This window comes from Urocampus carinirostris, chromosome 5, assembly GCF_059441175.1.
Source record: "Urocampus carinirostris isolate Australia breed hairy pipefish chromosome 5, RoL_Ucar_1.0, whole genome shotgun sequence".
In the NCBI taxonomy this organism is placed as follows: domain Eukaryota; kingdom Metazoa; phylum Chordata; class Actinopteri; order Syngnathiformes; family Syngnathidae; genus Urocampus; species Urocampus carinirostris.
Window position 1 is genome coordinate 23,941,752 of NC_142353.1, and position 25,144 is coordinate 23,966,895.

The window sequence follows — 25,144 nt, forward strand, 5'->3', positions numbered from 1 at the left end:
GTTTTGCCATTTGATTTCAAGCCATTGTAGTGTATTTAATGGTATAATTATTGAAAAATATAATAAAGGTTTCTACTTCACGAATTAAGCCTTTCACATGTTCATTTTGGAACCTAACCCCCGCGATAAACAAGGGATCACTGTATATAACTAACCCTGTGAAATATTGGTGCAATTTGTCCTTTTTCATTTTCAGATTTGTACGGTCAAGAGGAGAAATCTCCAACAAATGTAAGTGAACATTTGACGAATAACAAAGAATCAAGTATTTCTTAAAACAACCAAATGCTCCTTTTCTCCCTGTTCCAGTTATCAATCCGTGCACTCCTGGGACGAGCTGCTGCAGAAGAGCTGAGCAAAGGCAACGCAATCCCCAATGAGTTGGTGGTGGACATTGTAGTTGAAGCTATCAGGTAGGACTGCGTTGCACTCAGTCATAGAATAATGATGTGGGGATTTTTATTTAGGCACAACACAAAAAAACATCAACAACCAATGAAAGAAACAATAAAATGCTTGCACACAAAAAAACTGATTTACAATATGAAGGAAGTAGGCTGAAGCTGAATTTTTCCTTGCAGGGAAGATTTATACAAAACAATAACAAGCCAACAGAATCTTACCCCAAAAACAGAAATTTGAAATTAAAAGACATTTCAAACCTACAATTATACCGCTAGTGACTTATATAACATATAATATTCAAAGAAGCTCTTAATATATAAATCTTCCCCCAAAGATTTTTTTTAAAAAAGTTCTTCGTATTGTAAATAATTTTTATATAGGGACATTTTCAAGGTCATCATTTAAATACTTCCATAAATGAATTTGTTTTGAGGCGAATTTAAAATTGACTTATCCATCACTTAGATTAAATTGATAAAACTTATTATTATTGTGAATTTGTGAATTTGAGGCACAATGGTTTTTCAGTATTCTACAAGACTATTGGACCTTGAAATCCTGGATTCCCCTTAAACCAGGGATGTCAAACTCATTTTCACAGAGAGCCACGTAAGCGTAATTGCTGTCCCCAAAAGGCCTGATGTAATTTTTAAATGTAATTGAATTGTATGTAGAATGTAACTACTCCTTCATGTAAAATGACTCTGAATTGATTAATTATTGAAGTCACAAACATTACAGTTGTATTGAAAAACTGTCGCTTTACACATATAAAATATCTTGAATATGAAAAAAATGTCTTGGATATTTTTGGGATACTTTATTTCTCCATATCACTCATTGACATTGATGTGGAAACACTGTCGTGTAGTGATGCTGAGCAGTCACTTTGCGGGTATCCTATATGACGAGCATTGTGGGGAATGTAGTTTTTGGTCAAAGCACTCTTTCAACCCTTTTATTTTCAGACACTCCTACATTTTAAGCCCGTGCAGGCCACATAAGATTATTTAGCCGGCCATGAGTTTGAGACATGTGCCTAGGATGGTAAGTGTGTGTAGAGCAAATAAGCCCAGCACTAAATTAACTTTCAAGTAACTCAGAACTTTGGAATGGATGGAACGACGGCATCCCCTTTTGGACAGTTGCCGAACGTACCAATTCACCATGTACCATAATGAAATCTGATAACATGAAGTTTTGAATGTAATTAAAACATCCAAGGCTATGTATTGATAAAATAATGTTCACACCATACGTAATTATGTCGATTGGAGGGGCATTCTCAAGTACAGAACTTTACACAAATATCTCACTTCTTTGGCTTTCTAACAAGTTTAGCAACTTCAATGACCCGATACTGTATCAGATATCTAAGACCATGCTCATAGAGGCATGATCAGATATCTAAAACCTTGATCTGGTCAAGCTGAGCCGATAGTTCGCGCTCATTTCTACCGCCTCGCATGAAGCTGCTTGGTGCGGCCGTGCGGGCCTGCATTGTGGCCTTGAGCTTAGCGCGTGGGCCATACGTTGCGACCACTCGCAACACGAGACCAAATCTCTCTGCGACAACAATTAAGAGGATGGTTTCAAAATTTTTTTTTTTTTTTTTTTTACAGGGGAATCCCCCCAAATCGACGAGCAATATAGCGGGAAACGTTCTTTTGTGCTTGTAACTTTCAACGGTCGAAAACTCCCAAAACTGCGCCCCCAACCTCCCCTTTTTTTTGTATCAATAATTCTATGTGTAAATTGTGTGAGTTATTTCCATCGGCCTGGTTCATTGAATACATTTTATTGGGATTATAAATTCATATCAGAACTCAAAGAGCTCAAGTAATAAAATAATTTAATTTTTTATCAGTGGAGAAAATTCTTGCATTTTTCAGAGAAAAAGAAAGTTATGGTGGAGCTCGAGCAACACCTAGAGGCAAATTCTTTACTGATTGCAGTAAAGAACAATTCATTTCAATACTAACGATTTTCAAAATCAAAGCTAGAAAAATCCTTACATGTGTGAAGAGAAACAACTGTTGAATATTTGTTGAGAGTTGATTTTTACTTGCTGTGTATATTAATAATAGAAATGTAAGGTTCACTATATCTTCAAGTTGTGTGGTCTTTCTATGCAGCGTGATGCAGAATCGTAATATCTTTCTTCTGTGATCGAATAACCCTTTCTATATTTATTTCCCCAAATCTCTATACAATAACTTAAAAAAGGCAAAATCAATGGACTGAACCACAAAGATTATATTGCCTGGAGAAGAATAGGCGCAACCAGGCTGTACATGCCCAAGACGCACCACAGAAATTGGTGCCTCGACTACGCTGTTGGTTAAGGGATCTGTGAACGATATATAAAGGGTTTCTGGGTCAAATATATGACTGAATCTACTCATCACTACAATGTTCTTAACTAATAAATACTGTTTATGCAGTACAAGGTACCCATCTTATAAAATGGCTAAGAATCACTTCAACAAACTCGAATTCTTTAACTTTTTCTAAATTACGTCAACATTGTGCAAAAATGGCACTGCTGATTTTTTTTTCTTATTTGTTTCATGCATGGAAGGTAAAAAGACTTTCTCAGTTATTTATATTTTTATTAACTTTTGGATAGTGGTATTACTGCATGTTGGTAAGGCCAATATCGCATAAGAAATCCGTAAACCATAAGGCCCCTATCGTACGGAAATTAGCTATTCTTTCAAACAACTTATTATGTTGTATCAATGCTAATTTATTGGTGATTTTATAAAAAAGGACAAATAAAGTGCAAGTATTGTTTTACATTTTAAATTTTGTTAACAGTTTTTAGCCTTTTTCTCAAAAAACTGTCATTGTCAGTAATGCACTACGTTGTATTACAATGGCTTTTTGGGATTTCCCAAATAGCATCTCTTTTATTTGCGATACTTTTAATAATAGTTAGTTTTCAAACGTTTATGAAGAAAAAGTTTTTCACATGTAATGATTCACTCTAGGGCATGCGCACAGACTAAATAGATAATTGCCATTTTGTGAGCAGCCAGGTTCCGTACGAGTCAGGATGGATCCTGGACGGATTTCCTGTCAATATTGATCAGGCCCATCTACTGGAAAGAGCCATTGCTTCCTGGGATACGGGTTATGAAGTTTTGGACCGAAGGATAGACCTCGCCATTGATCCCAATCCTCCGCCTCCACCACCCCCGTTGCCTGCACTCGATTTAGTTGTGCTGCTAGATATTCCTGATCAGTGTGCTGCCAAACGGGCAGTCAGTCACACTGGTAAGTGTCAAAAAATCCGCAAAGTAAAAGGTTCTATAAATGTTTGCCTCGCTGGCAGTGTTGGGACTAACATGGTACAAAGTAACTCCGCCCTTTCATAAAAGCAGAAAATTCATTTTAGTGTCCTCTATTTGTTGAGTACTCTTGCTTTACTTACCTGGTCACGTGCATCCCTCGATCCGTTATACGCAATTCCAGAATAGTGGTTGTATTCACCAACAAATACAATGTAATACAAATATGGCCGTCTCAAGCACAGAGTACAAGAACGCTGAATTTCTCGTCATGTAGATATTCTCCATACTGTATGTACTCTTATTTAATATAATTTATTTATTTGTTTTGTTTTATTTCATGCTAATCATTCTGTGTTGTTAGGTTAAGAAAAATAGTGGATTTTATTTTGTCATTGTACATTAAATGATATATATATATATATCACTTTGAGTTGCAAAATGTTGCCTAAAAAGTACTATTTAAATATGTTTTGATTGATTACTTGATTTAAGCAGAATTTACATCAATGAAATGAAAATACTGAAATCAGAGTCAGCTTATATGAACATATTTGGTTGTGTGTCACCAGTAGCGAATGGTAGGCAACGCGTTTGGAGGAAGGCATGGCTTATACAGGAATATGAAACTAATGGGAAATCAATAGGGCAAACTTGAGCACAGAATTTACAGTAAATTGTGTGCTGAGTATTGGTCTTTTTATTGGATAAGGAGATCTTTAAAAGGTTTAAAGCCCAGAGAGAAAAATGGATATGGATTGTCTCGGCTAAGTGTTAATTTGTAAGCTCGCAAGATTGCACAGGCCAAGAAATACGAAGGCTTTACTGCTTCCACAGGTTGGTGTACACATTTTTTTTTAAATTTCGGCTTTTTTAGAGCAGTTTTACAGGGTCGGCTTTTCTGCAACTAAATACGGAAATTTGATCTAAGTAAAACACGACTTTTTAGTGTCAGTAATCTGCGATAATTGAATTAAGTTTTAAATGAAGTAACTGTAACGTGTTACCTTTTTTCAGTACTGTGCCCAATACTGCTTGCAGCAGTAGATTAGTATTTCAGGAATTGTGCCCCCCAAAAAACATTCAACAGGATTATATCACATTTTTTGGACATTTCCTTCCTATAAAGATGGAGGCAAACAAAAATCCGCCTCTCCACACGTAAACAGCCGATTGTTTGTGGCGCAGATTCCACACAGGTAATAAAATCCGATGATCTAACTTGATTAGGTGCGACTTTACATCTCTAGTCTGATTACGGTACCCGCTGTGCTCTTTCAGGATCACGTCCTTTCAAGATACTTGGGTCAAACTTGAAGAGTGGTTTGGAAATGCTGGCAGGAAAAGTATTTTGACGCGTGTGAAAGCGGATATATCTAAAGCAGAACTGGCCTTGACCGTCAAAAATGTCTTGCAAAAGGCAATTGAAGAAAAACTGGAAGGTGACATTCAATACTTAGGGAGAAACCTTTTTGTCAAGAACATATTTATTGGATAAGATTCATGATCTTTGTTTACCTAGCTCCGAGGTTTCCAATTGTGGAGGAAGAGGTTTTGGAGACCCCAGCACCAGTGGTGTCTTCCCCTCCTGCCCAAACGGCCACCGTCAAACAAGAAGACGTCAAAAATGACGAATCCCAATTAAACGTTACTGAGGACCAAGTCAATCCAACAGGTAAGATCATATTTGAAATGCGCTTAGATAATTGTTTGCAGTGTAGCTTACTTGAGAGCAGGTTTCACGCTAGATAAATAATAACAATGATGCCTATTATTGGCATAGGGTTTCTCACCCTTTTATTTTATTGGTGTACTTACAGGGAAATCTCTTCTCTTAGCTCAGTACTAGGAGTGGGCGATACTTGGAATGTCGGTATCGGTCCAATCCAAATAAATACAAGGTGGAATTGATAAATACTGATCCAATACTGATACTTTTCGCTTCGAAACATCATCATTATTGAATATGTGAACCCCCCTTGCATTTTTTTTCTAATCACAATAAGCACAGCACAAAGATTTTTGTCACTAAAATAATTTATCTTTTATTAAATTACTCCAATGCAAACATTATCAGTATAAAAATATATAAATGTCACAACTATTTCAGAACAAAAGGAAGTCCAACGAAAAAAAGAAAAAAATACAATTATAACAGTGTCTGTAAGACAACTAAAATACTGTCCAGTACACAATGTTGTGAAAATGGAGTCAGAAGGTGCAAAATAGATTAAACAATGCAATATAAACACCCTAGACAGAATAACAAATAAAATACTTTTACTACAACAACTGTTACAGATCAAAATTCTAGTGAGTCCCTGAAAGTATCAAGGACCCTTAAAGTGCTTTCTAGTACACTAAGGGTTACTGGTACACCGACTGGAGAACCACTTATATGGAGAAGGACATACTAGAAAGGGAGTTATACACCAAGATGTAGAAAGTGTCAAATTTGTATGTACATTTCATGTGTGAGACAACTGTGTGTGACTCAAATCGGATGGACTTCGGGTAAATTAACTGTGTGTGGTCCTTAAAGTAAGACATTGTTACTACAACCAGTCTAGGTCGGTGTATGCAATGCGGATGATAGAAAGAGGATAAACAGTATTTCTCAGGTTGGGCAGTGAGATGGAGATTACTGATTTACTCAAATCAAATTAGTATGGAAACTAGAATGAATCAAAGTCTGGCTTGTAAAGTATGTTAAGTGTCAAATTACAGCAGTAGAATGGTGACTCAAGTGGAAGTCATTAGAATTGAATTAACATTTCTGCCCAATCTGCAGACCCAGCAGCCGATGAGGACATGCAAGTTTCCCCACCCACTTCAACCTCACCCTGCCCAGGTACTCCCGGCTGGGTCTACGTTGATGATCCGTTGTCCTCGGTAAGAAACAGTAATTAGTTACAGTTACTAGTTACTTATTTTAAGTAATTCAGCTCAATCACTGCCCCCCTGATTACTGACACCAAAATGTAGCACACTACTCTGAAAGTAATTACTGACCGTAACTTCCTGACTATAAGCCGCACCTGAATATTAGCCGCATTTTTCATGATGAGGATCGGTTATGTCATGAATTTGTTAGACATTACTTGTGATCCTAAAAGGGCAGGCAAGAGTTTGGTACACTGAAAGAACAAAAGGCTGGGACCAGAGTCCCTGGGACGTGACATGAAGGCAACCTTAGAACTTTCCGATGGAAATGCGGCGGCCATAATTCTGAAATGGATCTCACATTGGGTAGGGAATGACATTATGTTATCGTATTCCCGGGATAAAATTTTGGAGCGAGAAAACTGGAAGGGATAGTTGACTGTGGACGTGGGTTGAAATGGACTGACGTCAGGTGATTAAGGTATTTCTGCCGAGGCCGCCATATATCTGGAGATTCCCGCCAATTTTTATTTTATTTCCTTGAGTTGGTCCAACCAAATTGTGTTTTGGTGTTTTACCCTCCCCTTTTAAAATTAGCCTTGAAACAAGAAACTGTTTGTTCCTGTGTTAATCGTATCTTTGTCTGAGCTTGGATGGTGTTGCCCACATTGTCCATCTGCTGCTTCCATCCGGCTAGTTTGTTCTGTTTGGTGTGAAAGCAAAGTGCAAAAACACTGGTTAGTACATCAAACAGAGGTTGTTTTGTTCGGACAGGGTTCGATACACAGGAAGTCAAGTAGCTTGGCGGTAACCGTGCTCAATGATGCAGGCGAGAGGTTGTGTCATTGCATATTACATGCAAGTTCTATAATGTCTTCTGTCCCTTTTTCAATTTGTTTTTTAATTTCTGGTTTGGACACTTGGGTTGTTGTTTTGAGGCCTAGTTTGTTTTTGTTTGTTGTTCCTGGTTTTTGTCAATAAATACTACACTTCTCTGAGCACACCTGCTTTTACTCCGACTTTCCTGCCTTTGGGTCCACCTACGCAAACATGACAGACTATGCTAATATCATTGATGTAGAAACCACATTACCGGATGTTTATTTTCCTCAACACCATCTTTCCTGCGGTTTATAGTCTGAAAATATACACATATATAAGCCGACCCCTTAAAACTGCTTTAAAATGTTTTCCCATCGGTTTGTTGTTCCTGTATAAGTCACGGCCCCCTTTCCACGCATGGCCGACTACTCGCTACTGGTGATACACAACCAAATATGTGCATATTAGCTTACCCCCCAATTTAAATATTTAATTCAAAAGTTCTAAATTCGGCTTAGATGAGAGTACATTTGGTAGGAAGAATATCTTCATGAAGATAAACTTTGCGGCGTTGTACTCTGCGCTTTAGACGGCATAGCGTAACTGTATTTAGTTGTACTTTGTAGGTAAATATAAAGATGCCCACCCTCCAGGGGATGTTTCTGGCCGATCGAGGGTTATTTCTGACAACGTGAATAATTCTGAAGAATTCAGCTGTCAAAGAAAAACTGAATTTGAGATCTGCATTTGAAAAGAACAACGCAGGAATGCCCCATGCAGTGTCAACAAAGTTCCACTTTTATTAATGACGCGTTACAGAAACTAATTGCATTGCAGGGACGCGTTCTTTTTTAATGGGGTAGTTTCAACACTGGTTGTCGCCTATCACAACGCTTAACCATGGAATAATTCCCGTCTGCTTTTTTCTCTCCTTGTTTTTCTTTAGGACAAAGCGGAGTATTTGTGCGACCAGTGGGAATCAATATGTGATTCCTATGTTTGCGGTATAAAGGCTGTGATGCAGGAGCTGCGCTTAGAACGCACGCTTATTGACCAACATTTGTATGATATAAGGTAAATTACAACTATCTGAAAATGTGTTTTCCCACAAAATGATAAATCAGTCATCCTCAGATTCAGATAGAAGCGCTTTTACTTTTTGTACAGGAACGAATCATGGAATTAGTTTATTTCTGTTTGTGAAAAACTGGCATCCTCTGCTGGTTAATTTATTATCGCAGTTTAATATGGGGCTGTTTAAGTGTCAGCAAATCAATCAAACCATTAATACATTTTATCATGTTGTTATAAACAATTTAATCTTGATTTAGCACGAATATATCCTTGTGGACGGCATAGACCAGAATTCTTGGCTGTGTGAGCCAATAGCCGCACAAAACCGAACCTTGTGACCTGAAAATGGACCTCACTATTTATTTGCACAACATGATTTTTACAATAAATTTAAAAACAAAAATCACAATTTATTTTACAGAATAGTGAGTTATTAATAGTGACAACCTACCCACAATATTGTAAAATTGATCATAAAGTGATGTCTTGATATTGTTACATTCATCAATACAACAATACCTTAATTTAAGCGTGGTCAATTTTATGATCCTAAACCAAGTACTGTATTTTCCGTATTATAAGGTGCATCCTCAGAATATTTCTTTGTGAGTTATTTGTTTCATATGGAATGCACACCAGGCCATAAGACGCATGAAACAAAAACTCCAGTAAAAGCAAAGTAGAAAAAAAATAGAATCTATTCATTTGAAAATGTGGTTTCACGACTAAATTGACTTGATTCGTTCATAAATGGTAACCGTATGTTAAAGCATTTCATAGTAATTATGCATTTCTGATCTTATTGACTGTATATCTGGTCTATAAAGCACACTTTTAAATTTCTGGCAAATTTTCTGTTTTTAGTTGTGCCTAACAATATAGTGTTCAAAAGAGATACTAGCTGTATAAGGTGCCAAAACTACTGTAGAACGAACTACAAAGTGTCAATGAAGTGTAGGTTAGATCAGTGGTTCCCAAGCTCCTTAGTCAAGGTACACTTTTTTAATCAAAACCTCAAAGAATTAATAACTGTCACCAGGTTCATGTTTTTAAGCGTAAGTTATCATTTTACCTTAATCAACAGTAGCACTTTTATTATTTTATCTTCACCCTGGCTCAGGAAGTAAAACAGGTCATTCACTTTTTTTTTTGCTGTATTTTTTATCTTACTATGCTTTCCAAAGGTTATAGTTATTTCTATATTCTATATTTTTCTATAAAACAAAAAGAATACTTAGTGCTGTACAAGCAAGTATTATCTGCCAGTGGAACAAAAAAAGCCTTATTGCGACTTTTATAATTTAGACTTTTTTTAAAGAAAATAATACTTTAAATTAGCAAAATTGTGTGCAATAGTTTTACTTTATTTGATTTATTTTATCATTTTTGAAAGACAATCTTAAACAGTTTAATCAAACAAAATGATGTATTGAATAGGTTTCCCTGTGCTACCTAATGAGCATCTGACTAGTATATAAAAAGAACAAAAAAGTAATCTGCTGCAACCTACTGATAAGGATAAAACTTAATTTGTTGATGACTACAAGAAGGCAAAGATTCTGAACAGTGGCGTACTTTTTTGAAATGAACAAATTAACTTATTAAATAAATGTCTATGTGTTACCTTACTACCAGATTTTTGGTATATAGAAAAAAATGAATCTGCTGCCTCTTACCGATAAGGATGAATGTTAGTTACTTGGTTGATCACTAGAAGAAAGCAAATATACTGAACAATGTCATACGCTTTTGAAACAAACAAAATAACTTATTAAATATATGTCCACTGTGCTTCATCACAAGCAGATAATTAGTACGGTATATAAAAAAAAAATGCATTCTGCTGCCACCTACTGATAAGGACGATTATTAGTTACTCGACTGATTACTGGAAGAAAGCAAAGATACTTAATGATGGCATACTTTTTTTTAAAGATACAATTGAGAAAATTCCTGCTCCGCACTAGGCATGGTCCCATGGTACTCTGGTTGAAAAATACTTCATTACATTTGTACAGTCCATTGTAATTTATTTGTTCTGACTCGTGAAAATTCCCAGGGAGGAGTTCAAGCAATTCCTAGAGCGACCTGATCTTAAGCAGGAATTGGTATCTCAGTGGCAGAAGGACTACAATACCATCCCAGATGACCTGAGGAAAAACGAGGAGACTAAAGCGGAGTTAGCTCAACGCCTAGATGTAAGTAAACATGATTCATTTTTTTAATATTTTAAGTGTAAAAACTGAGATATCTGCGCACAGGACCTACAAGAACATTTGTGGGACATTGTGGAAACGCACAAGGAGGATGATGAAACGCAACGGGCCGTGCTTATGAGTGAGGAATGGCTGGAAGAGCATGCCACTATCCTCATCAACCATCATTTAAGTCTTATTCAGGTAACAGGTGCTGTAACCTCTCTGAAGTTTCACATTTTTCACCAGCAAGACAGCCAGTGAATGACTTTCAAAATAACCAGACTTGTTTCACTTTAAGTTGATGTTTATCAAGACAATGTCCTCAACCATTACCCTTCTAAGGTCGCCGAAAACCCTAAAACCAAGTACAATGGGGTCCTGTTAGCTTGCTAACTACACTGATATGTTCTAGGCTACACTCCCGTTGATAAGTTCGGGGTTACCTAGACAAATTTGTGTTTTCAAATGTGTTGTTCAATGTTTGTGTTCTTAGACATGGCTTTTTCCATTCTGCCTTAAAGGACACAATATCGGAGTCAAGGCTTTACCATAAATGTTGACACTGGTCAAAGTCAAAGTCAGCTTTATTGTCAATTCTGCAGCGTAAGCATAGAATTGAAATTATGTTTCTCTCAGCCTTTTGTGTCTAGAAGATAACAAAAAAGACTATGCTGGGGCACACTAGACTAAGACACACAAGTAGACAGAAGTGCATATGGTACCTAAGGTATGGACACTGGTGTTTAGCTGGTACCATTTAACAAATCCGCTAGTTGAGGAGCTGCACATTGTTTACTTCTCAAACTACATGCACTCCCACTTCTCTTCTACTCTGGTTAGAGCCTTTTTGTGCTGTTCTCTTAAAGGAATAATACACACTGTTGTAGGAGATCTTCAGTTTCTTGCCAATTTGTTGCATGGACTTGCCTTTATTTCTTAAAACAAGAAGAAATCGTCAAGTAGCGGCAGTTGCTCAGGAGGTAGAGCGATCGTTTTTAGGATTAAGGGATCCCAGTTTGAATCCCGGCTTGTCCGTGTTTCATGCCGAAGTGTTCTTGGGTAAGACACTGAACCCCCAATACCCCCAATAAGCAGGTAAGCGCCTTACATGGCTGCACAGATCACGGCCGCTATTGGGAAATGTGAAGCACAATGTAAAGCGCTTTGGGAAGTCATTGACTTGAAAAGCGCTATATAAAGGCAGATCATTTAATTTCATTTCAGTTTCACATGGGAAATCTCTTTTTCTGGCCATTTGGATAGTTTTATCGCACAGACTGAAATGATCCTCAAGATACTTGACTAGCTCAAAGAAAGATGAGCTTGATAGCTTCTCTAACCAGCAAAACTGTTTTCAACTGTGCTAATATAATTGAATAAGGGGTTTCTAATCAATCATCAGCTTTCCAATGCAATTAGCAAACACAATATAGTGCTGTTTGCTGGAAATGGGCCTCTATATATTTATGTAGATATTGCATTAAAACCAGATATTTGCAGCTTAAGTAGTCATTGGTCTCGTTAAACTTATATGGGGCAAATTTCGGCTTGTTTTATCCTCAATGAAAAAAAAACTTTTTCTTAAAAAGATAAGGGAATTTCTAAGCAAAATCCTTTGAACAGTAGTGTAAACTGAGTGATTCTAACAACAATTTAAACAAGAGTAGCTAGTTTTGTAAAAAACATTAAAATGAATAAATACTGAATATCACAATAAGTTTTATACTTAAAGACAATTATTCTGCAAAGTAACAACAAAAAAGATTAGAGATGAGAGTTCGAAAGTAGGCGTCTGTGCTGCCGCCAAAATTTTGCATCTTTCTTCCTCCATTCCTTAGGCACCAATCAACCATTATGTTATCCAAAAAAGGAGACTCCAAGACCACTCTATATGTTTCTCAAAGGCTGAACATAGCACATTTTCCTTCGTGTGTGACATCTACTTTTGGATAAATTTGAACTGGTATTTTGTTAAAAACAGTTTTTTTTAGAACAAGTTTTAGGCTGTTTGATACCAGGAGTCATTTGTTTCTTTGTCTGATCGGTGTTACTTTTGATACATTTATTCTGTTTTCAATATCGGGACACCTGCAAAGGAGAATGCATAAGATGATAGGTCGTTATTTGATTGTTGTACTTCACTGTTGTTCTGTATTTTGACCATTATGCACTGTTTACATCATTGTCACCATCGGCAAATAATGTTACTGTTATTTTACGGCGGATCTGCTTTTTTTAACTTAGGAGATGAGTCAGAGGAGGGTTTTCAGAACAGATAAATGTATAAACTTATCAACCTTTATTTATTTAGCGCACCCAAAGATATAAACACTTACATTGGTAAGGAGAATAAATTAAATCAATAAATTCATATCAATTTATGGTCAGCTATATGACCAAACTTAACAAACTACATCATGTTCACTACTCGGATTGCATCCAAAATCTCTCATATTGGCCTTAATGGACAGGTAGGCCATTGGGTAACATTGTTTGTCTTATTGATAAACTTTAGAAAAAGTAGCTCAGGAGGTAAAGCGGAGGTTCGATTCCCGGCTCCTCCGAGTTATTTTTTAGAAGTGTCCTTGGGCAAGACATTGAATCCCTAATGACCAGGTAGTCTTGCATGGCTGATGCTGCTATTGGTTAGTTAGTGCAGTGTTTCTCAAACTTTTTTGAGCCGAGGCACACTTTTTTAGTCGAAAAAAATCTTGAGGCACACTCTCTGTCAAAAACTTTAAGATATCAATTCATTTTTTAAAAAATGTTAAAGCTTAACTGATCATGTCGCCTAAATTGACAGCATAACATTTTTATCATTGTTTGTGGTCACCGTGGATCTGGAGGTAATACAGGTTATTTATTTTGGTTAATCATATTACAGTAATTTTGGATTTTACGATTTTTTTTTCTTTGATTTTTTTTATTTTTGTTAGGTTCATGTCCCCAACATTTTTAATAAAACGCTCTGCAATATAGGACAAAGAGAATCGGTTCTTTATAATTAGTTACTTTATTAATCATCATATTGAGAGCCGCCGACATTCTGTTGTTAGACATCTTTTCGCTCGCTCTGCCCTGCTTGCTGCGCTCTGGCTCGGCTCGGCTCTGGCTCTGAGGATCTCCTCGAAAAACCTCCCTTCTAATATTCAGTTTTTGCCTTTGCTACGTAGAGTTGATTAGTCTTCTTTCGAAGATCTGCTTTCCATCCAATGATGACAGGTGACCTTGGTCCTGGGAAACTCCTTTTTCCCAGGCTCTTTGGTGAAGAACAATCTTGAGTTATGGGATGCCAGGTCAGGATGTATTTCGTTGGTATGTGAGAACAAAAACACAGTCTGTACATAAAAAAACAACTCATGGCCCTGGAGTTTAGTTTACGGGCTGAGAACACATATAACATATTAAATGTCAACTGTAGGATAAATACAACTCCATCATTCCCTCCTCTTTATCCTATCGGTGATTTAATACTTCATTCAACTGTCACTTCGCAATACGATTTTCAACAGAGAAATCATGAACACAACAACAGTTGTTACACTTAGAGGTTGTCGTCATAATGACCAGGATCTGAGTAAAAATCATGAAAATGCAGAGACAGGCAATCATCATCAACATTTGTGTCATTACAATTTTCACCGTCGTCATTTTTATGGTAATTGCCAGAGTCATCATCAGCATCGGTGTCCGAGGGCAACAGAGCATACAAAGGTACCATCTTTGCCTGCATTGGGGCAAGAGCTGTTGTAATTAGTCTCGTTAGCAATGTTCTTATGCACGGAATACAACAACATCCACACAATGTGAGAATTGCCGCAAAAACGGCTATAGCCATATATTAATATTTTTTATATTTCCCAAACGTATCTCCAAAACCATCCCACATTGATGTGTCAACTCCTGAGTGGTCTTTCATCTTGTTGTTAAGTGACCTGAGGCCTTCCAGGGCCTTTGTCAGACTTCCGTCTGCTGCCGTGTTGTTCGGTATGAACGTGCAACATTGGTCACCAAAGATAGAACAGACCCCTCCCTTTTCAGCCAGTAGCATATCAACAGCAATCCGGTTCTGGAAAGCCATGAGGGAGGTAGCAGAGAGTTGCTCGTGTATGGCGGAGAAACCTTGTTCTGTTTTGTTTCCTAACTTCTGCACATTGAAATGGATATAGTTTATTCTGTCAACATTTTTATTAATTGTACACCAATAACAAATCAAAGATTCAAAACCCGCTGCTACTTGATCTGCTAATTTGTATTCATCTGGTACGCCTCTTGGAACACCGATACTGTCGATGTATGTAGGATCATTTTCACTCCAGGCATAGGTAGACCTTTACTTTTCCATGCATGTGATAACAAGCTCTTCACAGATGTTAGCAATTCAGGGATTGTGGTGGCGGTTATAGACACAGGTAAAATAAGAGACACAGATGCACACAATCCCGTGGTATTGTACGGTAGTCTATCATACAACTTGTCTTCTCCACACCACCACCAGATGTCACTCCGGGAGAGTGGTTTAAATGTTATATTGACTGTCAACATTCGGTGACATTGTATATCATTCAGACTACACACAACACAATCATTCATGACAGCATGTGCCGCCTGCTCAGCCATTAGCAACCAGTTGTTATCTATCCTTGAAATTCCTGTGGTAACTTTGAACCACCCATTAATGTCTTCGACTGACATGCTTACTGATGTGATATTTGTCGTTACAGAGTAGTTACTTAATTTTGGCTGATCAGTCGATTTCATACTGTCATTTACACACACTACGACCGGGAAAAAAGGGGTCCATGCCCGAGGACCAGGCCCATAACGTGAAACCCTAGCACGTGCTGTTAAAAAAAAAAAATCTGATCCCGGAGGTCGAATTGTCTGGTTTGTAACGGTTATAGTCAGTTGTAAATTGCTTCCTTGATGCTGCAATTTAACCCGATTTTTTGAAATACTGGGCCTCAGAGCTGTCCCCTGGGGTCCAGTACTCCCCTGCTTCCGTTATAACCAAATACTCCCACCCTTGGAACGCTCCGTGTCCAAACACGTACCACCAGTACTCCTCCCACCCTTGCCCAGTAATGTGTGTTGGCTGTCTCCCTAGACTGCCTCACTGGAACCCTTTTAAAGAGGTTATCGGTATGGACATCACAATGGTGGCATTTGGTGGCACAGTCACTGTCACAGAGTTGTTATAGGTCCACGATATTAACCAAGAGTGCATGTTGTGGCGTGTTTACTGGGGAGTCGGCACATTCCACTAACACCCCTGCTTTTATTAAATTTTCAATCACTGGTTGTATCCCAGCCATAGCATCTGGCTTGAGTGGATATTGTTTTATTCTAGGGCGATGCTCTGTTTTTGGTCTGACTACTACAGGGGATGCCCCTTTTACAAGGCCCACGTCAGTAGGCCCCTGAGACCATAATTTCTCGGGAATTACTCGTCCTCTCCGGTTAAAAAGATTTGTCATTCTTGTTCTTCTATTAAGTGTACTTCTGACTGCACTGTCACCGACCAGAAAAGAGCCTTTCTCCTTTGTACACTAATTTTTCCAAGTCTTGCCATTTGATGCTCTTCTTTTTGCACAACGAGATATGCGGTACGCATCTATCCATAAGCCAGTTATGCTGTTTAAACAGTGACTTGAGTGGGTCAGGTAAGAATACTGCTGCTATGGCATACATTATTTTGTACACACAGTTACCATAAACACAAATCATTGTTCAAGTAAGCACAATCAGTTTCATACTTATGAACAATTATTTTCCAAAGCAAAAACGCAACAGGATTTACAATGAGCGTTCAAAAATTGGCATCTGAGCGTCCATTGAAGTTCCATGATTTTCATTTGTTTCCAAGAGGGCACTCGAAAACCACTCTATATTTTGCTCGATAAAAGAACTGCTACCATATGCAATAATATTTTGTTTGTTTGTTTGTACATGATTCAAATTGAATCGTTTCTTCCGGCGCCGTCACGAATGGCAGCCACTCCAGCAGCTCCCGTGTTATTTTCGATTGTTCTCGATTGTTTGTTCTCAGCTCAGGGATGCTGCTGGAAATGTGAATTTCCCTTCGGGGATGAACAAAGTATCTATCTATCTATCTATCTATTTGACTTTATGTCTGAATACTATCTTGGCCTAGTCACGCTGTTTGGTGTTGCTCAGCAGAGCTTTCTTCTTCACATTCAAAGGACATGTGACCTTTCGACCGCAGGCCCAACACTTTACGTCTCGCCGTGTGTGTTACCCCCACACTCCCGTGAGCTCGTTGTTTATGAGCGTAGCTGGGATGTGCTCCATATCACTCCCTTGGCCTCGCTGTTGATAAGCGGCGCAGACAATGGATGACTGATGTCTTTGGCTCTTTCAGCAAATTAGTCCATGGCCTCTTTTTGACAGATTTATATGTCCTTTGGAGACTTAGAAAGAGTCTTTTTGCGGAATTCACTGGCACTTGAGAGTCTCGTTAATTCCACTGTGCTTACGTAGTGGGATTTTTTTAGTAAATTGGCCGGATTACTCTATGTCTTAAATGTTTCTCTAAATTTAAGTACTAGTAGACATTATCTTAGTTTAATCAATTTCTACCCATTTATTTCCCATGCAATTATTTTTAAATTAGCCCGATATGTCTCGAAATCAACTAATCCGTTACTTTTATTTCCTATGACTCTTCAAGATTGATCAGTTTCTTATTGTCTTCTACTGTAAAAATGCTCTTCCATAGAAACCGTTTCCTTTTAACTTAACCAAACCATAAGTCAGTATTTGTTACACATTTGTTTATCACTTGTCAATCGTAACACTCATTCTAAAAAAAATTCAGTGTGTAATCAATTGTCCTCCCAATTGTCCTTTGGGCTAAACTTGTCAAAATTCCAAACCCACACACTATCTAAACATCAAAAATCTCAAAAGATCTAAAAAATCTCTAAAAATGCCAAATCGAACTTAATGTCATAACTTTTCTAATTGTATTTTCTTCTCTCTGTAATCATAATCAATCTTTTGTTATTGATTCAATATACAGCAATACATACCCGTTACTCATGAACCATCTTGTTGAGTGTATTTATTTTGTTTATTCATTATCTTTTATTCTGCGCAACAATCTTTGCTTCTACGCATTAGTCTATGTTCTATGCAGCCCTTCGAGATCCCTTGTGATCAAGGCTATACAGATCAACATGATCTGGTCCGACTATTAATACCTTTCTTTTTTTCCTTTGTTTAAAAGAATCATTTCATTCATTGACTGAAATAGCTTCAGCTACGTTATTAATTATTTCTAGTCTCGAATTTTCTTTTCTGTAATACGAGAACAACTAAGGAAATAATCTTTTTACGTCTTACGCCTCTTTTGAATTTGTCCATTTACGAACAAGAAGATTGACACTAAAATTATGGACCATTTTTAGTCAGCTTCATTGCTTTAATCGTCCTTTCTTTATTAAGAGCAAAACTACACGTCTTAAAGTTATATCCCCTTTGCTATTCGCATTTTCAACGAAAAATGATTAGTTGTTCACTCAAATATTCTTTCTTTTTATACTATTCTGTATAATTATCTTGTGTTATACACTCAGTGTTTTCATTTTCCCGCTTACCTGTCCAAGACGCATCATTTATGCTGGGTACGCAACCTTTTTTTTTTCCTTTAAATTTTCATTATCATTTAGTTTACTCTTTAACAAAGATTTAACGCCTTACAAGCTTTGTCGTTATTTTGAATTTGCTGTACGAGTTTTTTTTTATTTTCCTGCACGCCGATCTTCGCTAATGAGATCTCGTCGCTTCGAGATTACGTCATTGTTGTTGGTAATTCTTGTCGAGCGAAGGTCAGTCTTTTTATTAGACAAACGGCTTTTTCCCTTGTTCAATTCATCAAAGAGAGCTTGCTTTCAAACGGCTCATTTGCTTTGATGATTGATATCACGAATTATGTTGTACTAAGATGTTAAAGAAAAGTACAGTAAGTAGAAAAATGGAAAAAGACAAGCCTGTTATTCGCAATTACCATCAACAAATGCAGAAAATAAATTAATAATTCGATGATCAAAACTGAATGAATACGCAGATATCTACTATATTTGTCACCGATTTATAAGTTCGATCTTTGTATCACTAAATTTCGGGGGGTTCTGCCAAGATCTATAAATCTTTTAGCAAGCTAGTACACGGAATTCAAAATTCCTATCATATTATCATTATTGATAGTTCAGTTAAAAAAAAAAATCATATATACCAGGGTGTCCCCTGCCCACTGCCTGATGATTGCTGGGATGGGCTCCAGCACCCCCGCGACCCTACTGAGGATAAGCGGTGCAGCTGCTGAGATGAGATGAGATATATATTATATATGTGTGTGCAGCACGGTGGCGCAGTGGCCAGCACGTGTGCGGCATTACTAAGGACCTGGGAACAGGTGTGTGTGTTCCAAGCCAGCCTGCATGCTCTCATTGTTACGGTTTACTTTCCTCTTTCAAAAAACATGCATTTCAAGTGGACTGACTGGTCCAAATTGTCCCTATGTGTGAATGAGCTAGTGAATTGTCTATCTTTGTGTGCCCTGCAATTGGCTTGCAACCAGTTCAGGGTGTCCTCCAATCGCTGCTCGATGATCGCTGTGATGGATTCCAACAAGATGAGATCTACTTATCATAGTTATGGTTCATACCGGCCGAATATGAACACAAAACTTTTCTGGTTCTCACCTGTAACGCCTTTATTGTTGACATATTCCTTTAATATCATAAAAATTGTTTTTTCACTTACCATCGTTCATCCCATTCAAATATCTTCATCATCGTTAGTAATGCTACTTTTTTTTTTTCCTCACCGTTCTTCCATTTTCTCCTCAGCGGATTGTTGAGTCCAAATGAGACAAGAACCAAAATTCTGAATCTCAAAAACAACGTTAGAGCAACACTTTTGCTGTAAAATCAAACTTTTCCTTCCTTTATATATATATATATATATATATATATATATATATATATATATATATATATATATATATATATATATATATATATATATATATATTTTTTTTTTTTTTTTAGTCTATAATATTTCTCATTATGGCAACAAAATAGTGTAGTTTTTGTATCACTACAGTATTTTTGTAGTCGAATTTATTATTGTAATACTTTGCAATTCTCTCATTTCTTGTTCTAAAGCAAAACAATATGTTATGTCTATGTTCATTTGCCTTCAAATAGATTTTCATCCTTTATATAATTTTCTTTTATTTTTATAGCTTATCTATAAAATTACTGTCACATGTTTTGACTATTTTTCACCAAATGCATATTACACAAATCTCAACTGTATGTAACATCTTACATGCAAATATTTCTGTGTAAATATTGTATCAACTATAACTATAACCTTATCTTCTCCTTAATTTAGTGTCCACTTAATTCCTGCGTCCTCATATTCACCTCTTTTTTTTTTTTTAATTATTCACAGCTTGCTCGGTGTCACGTGTGAATCCCCCTTCTAGATTTAAAACCATTATTCAACCCAGAAAAATAACTCCCTTTTTAATTAATCACTGCCAAGGCTGTGCTATGACCCATGATCTGACCTACTCGGGATTAATCAGTTTCTCGTTATCTATATCTATGTTTTACTCTGTCAATAAGGGGGTCCACTTGGCCTTTTAGCCATTGAGAATCGGGCGGTAAAACCCTACCATCTTCACGGCTTCTCCTCGGAAGTGGGTAAATGGCCTGGGGGGTATTAGCGCATGTGAATGATATTTGGCATATTGTGGGGGCGGCGTGGAGCGAGGCGTATTACTGTGTGCCTGCTCTTCCTTCCTCAGTAAAGAGGCAGCAGCCATTAATCGACGCGGTTCACTATATGGCCCTGTATATTCGTTATCCTCCTTTTTAGGATACATTACGGTATTTCCACAAAGGTAATGCCATAAATCGCAAATGGTTTGCATCTAAACAACGCATTTCAAGTCAATGAAGATCTTCAAAAGCACTCTATAATGTGCTCCACTCTACCCATTTACTTACTCTAGATTTAAAACAGTTCAATGTTGAAAAAGTAAGTTTTTTTTTCCAATCTATTGTATTAAGGTTAGTCTCACTTAATTTTCACCAAATTATCTCTCTTAATATTTAATTAACTTTCCCCTTTATGTTTCTCTCTCCCTTTTTTTTTTTTTTTTTTCTTTAAACCAATTAAATCTACTATTTTAGCTTCACCTATTTAATGTGAAAATGGCATCTATTTATTTATGAGTTATCTTACTCATTTGAATTTCACTCAATCCATTTTTTCCATTTTAATTGAAAGAGAAAAAAAGTATTTATAAACAATTTTTTCAATATTTTTTGGTATAAAAATGCCCTTATCTCAAATTAGTGTATTTCAATTCACTCAATTAGATTTTTCCTATTCTTCCCAGTCCTTTTTTACCAATTTTTTGAACTGAAAACAGGAATATTTTATCTTTTTCGGTATTATTCTGGCATTATTTTGATTTAACGCATCTAAATAGCTCATTTATATTTTTGTCTCTCCTTACTCTGTCCTTTCCCCATTTTAAGTCTGCAATTTAGTCTTGGTGGGTGTTAATACATAGGGTATTCTAACACCGGGTTATTTTCAACAAGACAACGATTAATTACTCATGTGGTAAGGCTCGCTCCTACCTTTTCAAGTGGAGCTTTCTTGCCTACAAGCATCCACAGAAGCTCACTGTTGTTTTTGTCGGTGTTTTTTTTTTTTTTTTTTATTAAATACAATTGCCTAGTGGCAACTTTATTTTCATTCGCTCTCTCTCAATCACACAGACGTCTTGTTTTTTATCGTGATCACGCTCTTACATCGCTTGTTCTTATTTTTTTTTTTTTTTTTTTTTTTTTTCTTTCCACTTATTTTCAGTTGACAGAGGACTCCGCACATCCTTGTGAAATTTAACTAACTTTAAAGCGCTGGGTTAGGGGAGTCCACACCTCCCGCGGAATTTTAACTGTCTGAAAACTATTTACCTGATAGAGTCTAGAATTGTCAGGGTTTTTCTGTTAAGAATCTGCCCACCGTAATTTTCGTTTTCAACGGAGGATTCTTTAATCTTTGTCTCTGTTAAGATTTTATTCTTAATCTTTTCGACGGAGGATTCTTAAACCTTAAGAATCTACCCCCCCCGCTCGCGAGTCAATTTCTTTTACCGGTTATCTACATGCACACAATGTTACGAATAAATTTTACTCACGATTCTCTAAGTCCTTGGCTTTCCGTCAACCGTCAGATCCCAGCCCGCGAGGGAAGGTCCAGTCCCGGAAAAAGGGTCTTTATGCTGTGGCCACAGTCTTTCCTGGATTTTCCTCTCGCGTCCTGGAATCATCTGGTATCTTGGAATCCGGTTTCGAAGGACCAATTAAATGTTAGGTTCATGTCCCCAACATTTTTAATAAAACGCTCTGCAATATAGGACAAAGAGAATCGGTTCTTTATAATTAGTTACTTTATTAATCATCATATTGAGAGCCGCCGACATTCTGTTGTTAGACATCTTTTCGCTCGCTCTGCCCTGCTTGCTGCGCTCTGGCTCGGCTCGGCTCTGGCTCTGAGGATCTCCTCGAAAAACCTCCCTTCTAATATTCAGTTTTTGCCTTTGCTACGTAGAGTTGATTAGTCTTCTTTCGAAGGTCTGCTTTCCATCCAATGATGACAGGTGACCTTGGTCCTGGGAAACTCCTTTTTCCCAGGCTCTTTGGTGAAGAACAATCTTGAGTTATGGGATGCCAGGTCAGGATGTATTTCGTTGGTATGTGAGAACAAAAACACAGTCTGTACATAAAAAAACAACTCATGGCCCTGGAGTTTAGTTTACGGGCTGAGAACACATATAACATATTAAATGTCAACTGTAGGATAAATACAACTCCATCAATTTTTAGTTTTATTACATATTTTTCTTTTTCTAATATAATATAAAAGTAATACTTAAAATGAGCAAAGTACAATGACTTTTCATTTTACTACATTAACTTCTTCTGTTTTTTTTAAACAAGAAATTATCAATCCAAACGAGTACAATTAGAAGCAATATTTTTGCACTGATTAATTATATTATTTCTATTGGAGTACAATCTTCAACAGTTTCATCAAACAAAATAAGGTATTAATAACATTTCCCTGTCTAACTCATAATTAATATATAAAGGGTAAAACAATTTTGAAACTGCTGCCGGGTAGATGAATGTTACAGGTTTTTAGCTGACCACTGGAATAAAAGGAAATGTACTGAACAATGGCATGCTTTTTTTATGGAAAGATAATTTCGGTCTCCTGGCACACTAGTGTGCCCCAGCGCACTGGTTGAAAAACACTGAGTTAGTGTGTGTAAACGGGAAAGTGTGAAGTACATTGCAAAGCACAATATTTACATTTACTCAATCAATGTTTTTTTCTACATGTTGCAAAATGAAAATCTATGTTTTACACAGGTGGAATTAGGCCGTTTTCAGAACACACGCAATATTTTGCGAGACTACTATCTAAATGCCGGACAACAGGAACACCTGGAGCCCATCCCCCTCATCGACATCTCAGAAATTGCACCTACAAAGGTAATCCAGTTTCCTGTCTTCTTGCTATTGTGTTTTCTTAGTAGTTTCATGTCCCAATTAGTTTGTGAGTCAAGTACATTACAGTGAGTAATCCCTCATTTTCCGCAGTGCTGCGTTCCAAAAAGGACCCGTGATAGTCAGAATTGACAAAGTAAAAACCTTTATTTAAAAAATCCAAAAAAATAACGCTATTTACTGGCTCACATACTTGTTTAACAAATATTACTGTCCTTTAAAAATTTGTTATTTTTTTCCAAAACTTCTTAACTATCAAATTAGAATTTAAAAATGAATCTTCCTGCTTCAGTGCACTATTGCAGGAGTCTTCAAATTGGGGCCGAAGGGCACCATGTAGCCCTTTAAGAACACCTGAATAGCACGTGGACTGGTTCTTAAAATAGTCCACCGGATACGGGTTATTGTGATTTCCTAGTAAATTTGGTTTCTAACTGACCTGATGTTTCAGTGGTTGACTTACTTTGTAATAATTACAACCTGGTAATAACATTGTAACAACACAGTAATAACACAAGTTATTTTAGGGACGTATATTAAAATGGTAGTTCTTTGCGCCAATCAGTAGCTCTCAGTAAAAAGTAGTTCTTAGCTCCAAAAAGAAGTTGGTAACCACTGCACTATTCATTTCAAACAGATAATTATTTCAGGGCACTATCCACATTTTCATTCAGGTGTTTTTTTGTCGCCGTTATGTGGAGGTTATTGAAAAACAAAATGTAGGGTAAAAATGGTTTTACAATCCTTTAGCATGACGAGAAGTCAAAATGTTTGCCTTTTTGGTCTTCAGTCCACAGCATTTCGTTGACATGATGGCTTTTAGGAAAATCTCAAAATTTAAAAAGATTTACACGTAAGTAATATAGGTTCTATTCATAATCCAACGTTATTGATGATTCGGCAGACACAGGCAGAAACTGGGTGGGGTGACTGTTCAGCCAATCAAAACGCAGAACACAATGCACAATTAAAAGTAGCAAAACCATGAAAAGTGAACTACGATACAGTGAGGGATTACTGTATAGGCTTTCTGTGCAGAAATGTAAACTACATTAATATTGTCAGACTAAAACTTGTGAAATATTCTTGTCTAGGAGCTTATTGAGATTCTGATGGAAAAACATGAAGACGTGGTTGCAGTCATTAGTAAATTGGTAATGCCGCTTGTGTGAGTATTTCATCCAGATTATTTTATACGAAAGGCAGTCACTTTTGTCCATGTCTAGGTGTCGACAGAACCTCAGCAGGTGGAGCTAAAAACACAAGATGCACAAGAAAAGGAGAAAATTCAAGAGAAGGAAAAAGCACAGGAAAAGGAGAAGGAAAAGGAGAAAGAGAAGGAGAAAGAAAAAGAGAAGGAAAAGGACAAAGAGAAAGATAATGCGAACAAAAAAAATAAAGATAAAAAACAGAAAGGTGGGAGCAGACGCAGCGGTTGGTTTTTGTAGCGAAGTGGGAAACCTGGTCTTCCAGGGCCGCTAGTCCTGTATTAGGACAAGGTTTCCTGTATTTTATCATATATTCATATCTCGTGTTTAGGTACTCCGTCGCCTCCTCCTGCACCCAGCAGCCCACCACCAGCTGTGGAGACGGTGGAGAAGACAACAGGAGCTGTTAAAAATGTCAAACAGAAACTCATAATCAAAGAATACACTGCTGCTTTAAAGCATGAAGGTGGGTTTTGTCGAATGTCATCCAGACCTGCAAATACTCTTTAAAGAGACAGTGTGTATTATTCAGCGCCTCCTAAAAATGTCATTCATTGATTTAAATATGAGTAAAAATACCAAAACGAACACATAAACCTGTATATTTTAAACTAGTTGTAGGTTGGGCAATTGGCATT

General features: G+C 37.1%; 1 protein-coding gene across 1 annotated transcript in view; it reads left to right on the forward strand.

Moving 5' to 3' along the window:
* The window catches only part of spef2 (sperm flagellar and cilia associated 2), a 54,993-nt gene that overhangs the window by 15,359 nt on the left and 14,490 nt on the right, over positions 1 to 25,144 (forward strand). Inside the window, exons 14-27 of the mRNA XM_088336260.1 lie at positions 197 to 231; positions 310 to 413; positions 3,443 to 3,684; positions 4,828 to 4,897; positions 4,980 to 5,140; positions 5,221 to 5,373; positions 6,490 to 6,590; positions 8,350 to 8,477; positions 10,537 to 10,675; positions 10,739 to 10,876; positions 23,161 to 23,283; positions 24,393 to 24,452; positions 24,525 to 24,714; positions 24,838 to 24,972. Coding sequence (XP_088192386.1) covers positions 197 to 231; positions 310 to 413; positions 3,443 to 3,684; positions 4,828 to 4,897; positions 4,980 to 5,140; positions 5,221 to 5,373; positions 6,490 to 6,590; positions 8,350 to 8,477; positions 10,537 to 10,675; positions 10,739 to 10,876; positions 23,161 to 23,283; positions 24,393 to 24,452; positions 24,525 to 24,714; positions 24,838 to 24,972 — 1,779 coding nt within the window. The remainder of the gene's footprint in view (positions 1 to 196; positions 232 to 309; positions 414 to 3,442; positions 3,685 to 4,827; positions 4,898 to 4,979; positions 5,141 to 5,220; positions 5,374 to 6,489; positions 6,591 to 8,349; positions 8,478 to 10,536; positions 10,676 to 10,738; positions 10,877 to 23,160; positions 23,284 to 24,392; positions 24,453 to 24,524; positions 24,715 to 24,837; positions 24,973 to 25,144) is intronic.